Raw genomic sequence first — 2804 nt, 5'->3', positions numbered from 1 at the left:
TCCCACCCTCTCTCCCTCCCTCCCTCCCTCCCTCCCTCCCACCCTCTCTCCCTCCCTCCCTCCCACCCTCTCTCCCTCCCACCCTCTCTCCCTCCCACCCTCTCTCCCTCCCACCCTCTCTCCCTCCCACCCTCTCTCCCTCCCACCCTCTCTCCCTCCCACCCTCTCTCCCTCCGTCCCTCTCTCCCTCCCTATCTCCCTCCCTCCCTAACTCCCTATCTCCCTCCCTCCCTCCCTCCCTCCCTCTCTCCCTATCTCTCCCTCCCTCTCTCCCTCTCTCACTCCCTCCCTCCCTCCCTCCCTCTCTCCCTCCCTCCCTCCCTCCCTCCCTCCCTCCCTCCCTCGCTCTCTCCCTCCCTCTCTCCCTCCCTCCCTCCCTCCCTCCCTCTCTCCCTCCCTCCCTCCCTCCCTCCCTCCCTCCCTCCCTCCCTCGCTCTCTCCCTCGCTCTCTCCCTCCCTCTCTCCCTCCCTCCCTCCCTCCCTCCCTCCCTCCCTCCCTCCCTCGCTCTCTCCCTCCCTCCCTCCCTCCCTCCCTCTCTCTCTCCCTCGCTCCCTCCCTCCCTCGCTCTCTCCCTCCCTCTCTCCCTCCCTCCCTCCCTCCCTATCTCCCTCCCTCCCTAACTCCCTATCTCCCTCCCTCCCTCCCTCCCTCCCTCCCTCTCTCCCTATCTCTCCCTCCCTCTCTCCCTCTCTCACTCCCTCCCTCCCTCCCTCCCTCTCTCCCTCCCTCCCTCCCTCCCTCCCTCCCTCCCTCCCTCGCTCTCTCCCTCCCTCTCTCCCTCCCTCCCTCCCTCCCTCCCTCTCTCCCTCCCTCCCTCCCTCCCTCCCTCCCTCCCTCCCTCCCTCGCTCTCTCCCTCGCTCTCTCCCTCCCTCTCTCCCTCCCTCCCTCCCTCCCTCCCTCCCTCCCTCCCTCCCTCGCTCTCTCCCTCCCTCCCTCCCTCCCTCCCTCTCTATCTCCCTCGCTCCCTCCCTCCCTCGCTCTCTCCCTCCCTCTCTCCCTCCCTCTCTCCCTCCCTCGCTCTCTCCCTCGCTCTCTCTCTCCCTCTCGGTGTAGAGCGTTAGTGGACATTCTGCGTCACCAGGCCGTGTCGGTGACGACCGCAGAGAGGAATAACCAGACCAACGTTGGTTCGACCGTATCGCAGAGCGACACCACGTCACACGGGACCAAGACACCGTACACGCCCGTCAAGAAGATCAAAGCCAATCAGGGTGAGAGCGATCGAGGAGCTTTCAAACCGTGCTCGCTCCGTATCCCTCGGTTAGACCCACACTCGGAGCACCGTGCACAGTCCCGGTCTCCCTATCCCTCGGTTAGACCCACACTCGGAGCACCGTGCACAGTCCCGGTCTCCGTATCCCTCGGTTAGACCCACACTCGGAGCACCGTACACAGTCCCGGTCTCCGTGTCCCTCGGTCAGACCCACACTCGGAGCACTGTGCACAGTCCCGGACTCCGTATCCCTCGGTCAGACCCACACTCGGAGCACCGTGCACAGTCCCGGTCTCCGTATCCCTCGGTCAGACCCACACTCGGAGCATCGTGCACAGTCCCAGTCTCCGTATCCCTCGGTCAGACCCACACTCGAAGCACCGTGCACAGTCCCGGTCTCCGTATCCCTCGGTTAGACCCACACTCGAAGCACCGTGCACAGTCCCGGTCTCCGTATCCCTCGGTCAGACCCACACTCGGAGCATCGTGCACAGTCCCAGTCTCCGTATCCCTCGGTCAGACCCACACTCGGAGAACTGAGCACAGTCCCGGTCTCCGTATCCCCCGGTCAGACCCACACTCTGAGCACCGTGCACAGTCCCGGTCTCAGTATCCCTCGGTCAGACCCACACTCGGAGCACCGTGCACAGTCCCGGTCTCCATATCCCTCGGTTAGACCCACACTCGGAGCACCGTGCACAGTCCCGGTCTCCGTATTCCTCGGTTAGACCCACACTCGGAGCACCGTGCACAGTCCCGGTCTCCGTATCCCTCGGTTAGACCCACACTCGGAGCACCGTGCACAGTCCCGGTCTCCGTATCCCTCGGTTAGACCCACACTCGGAGCACCGTGCACAGTCCCGGTCTCCGTATCCCTCGGTCAGACCCACACTCGGAGCACCGTGCACAGCCCCGGTCTCCGTATCCCTCGGTTAGACCCACACTCGGAGCCCCGTGCACAGTCCCGGTCTCCGCATCCCTCGGTCAGACCCACACTCGGAGCCCCGTGCACAGTCCCGGTCTCCATATCCCTCGGTTAGACCCACACTCGGAGCACCGTGCACAGTCCCGGTCTCCATATCCCTCGGTTAGACCCACACTCGGAGCACCGTGCACAGTCCCTGTCTCCGTATCACTCGGTTAGACTCACACTCGGATCAGTGCAGAGGGAGCTTTACTCTGTATCTAATCCCGTGCTGTACCTGTCCTGGGAGTGTTTCATGGGGATCGTGTAGAGGGAGCTTTACTCTGTATCTAACCCCGTGCTCTACCTGTCCTGGGAGTGTTTGATGGGGACAGTGTAGAGGGAGCTTTACTCTGTATCTAACCCCGTGCTGTACCTGTCCTGGGAGTGTTTGATGGGGATCGTGTAGAGGGAGCTTTACTCTGTATCTAACCCCGTGCTGTACCTGTCCTGGGAGTGTATGATGGGGACAGTGTAGAGGGAGCTTTACTCTGTATCTAACCCCGTGCTGTACCTGTCCTGGGAGTGTTTGATGGGGACAGTGTAGAGGGAGCTTTACTCTGTATCTAACCCCGTGCTGTACCTGTCCTGGGAGTGTTTGATGGGGACAGTGTAGAGGGAGCTT

At 63.1% G+C, this 2804-nt stretch overlaps 1 protein-coding gene across 1 annotated transcript in view; it reads left to right on the top strand.

The window, feature by feature from the left end:
• LOC140407257 (protein shisa-6-like) overlaps nt 1-1213 on the top strand; it is a gene marked incomplete at its 3' end in the record, with an annotated part of 8170 nt that extends 6957 nt beyond the window's left edge. The window contains exon 2 of the mRNA XM_072494881.1: nt 1056-1213. Within this exon, the coding sequence (XP_072350982.1) occupies nt 1056-1213 (158 nt within the window). The remainder of the gene's footprint in view (nt 1-1055) is intronic.
• Between the last annotated feature and the right edge of the window lie 1591 nt (nt 1214-2804).

The sequence above is a fragment of the Scyliorhinus torazame genome, unplaced genomic scaffold (genome assembly GCF_047496885.1).
Source record: "Scyliorhinus torazame isolate Kashiwa2021f unplaced genomic scaffold, sScyTor2.1 scaffold_1382, whole genome shotgun sequence".
In the NCBI taxonomy this organism is placed as follows: domain Eukaryota; kingdom Metazoa; phylum Chordata; class Chondrichthyes; order Carcharhiniformes; family Scyliorhinidae; genus Scyliorhinus; species Scyliorhinus torazame.
This window is presented reverse-complemented; position numbering and strand designations above follow the sequence as displayed.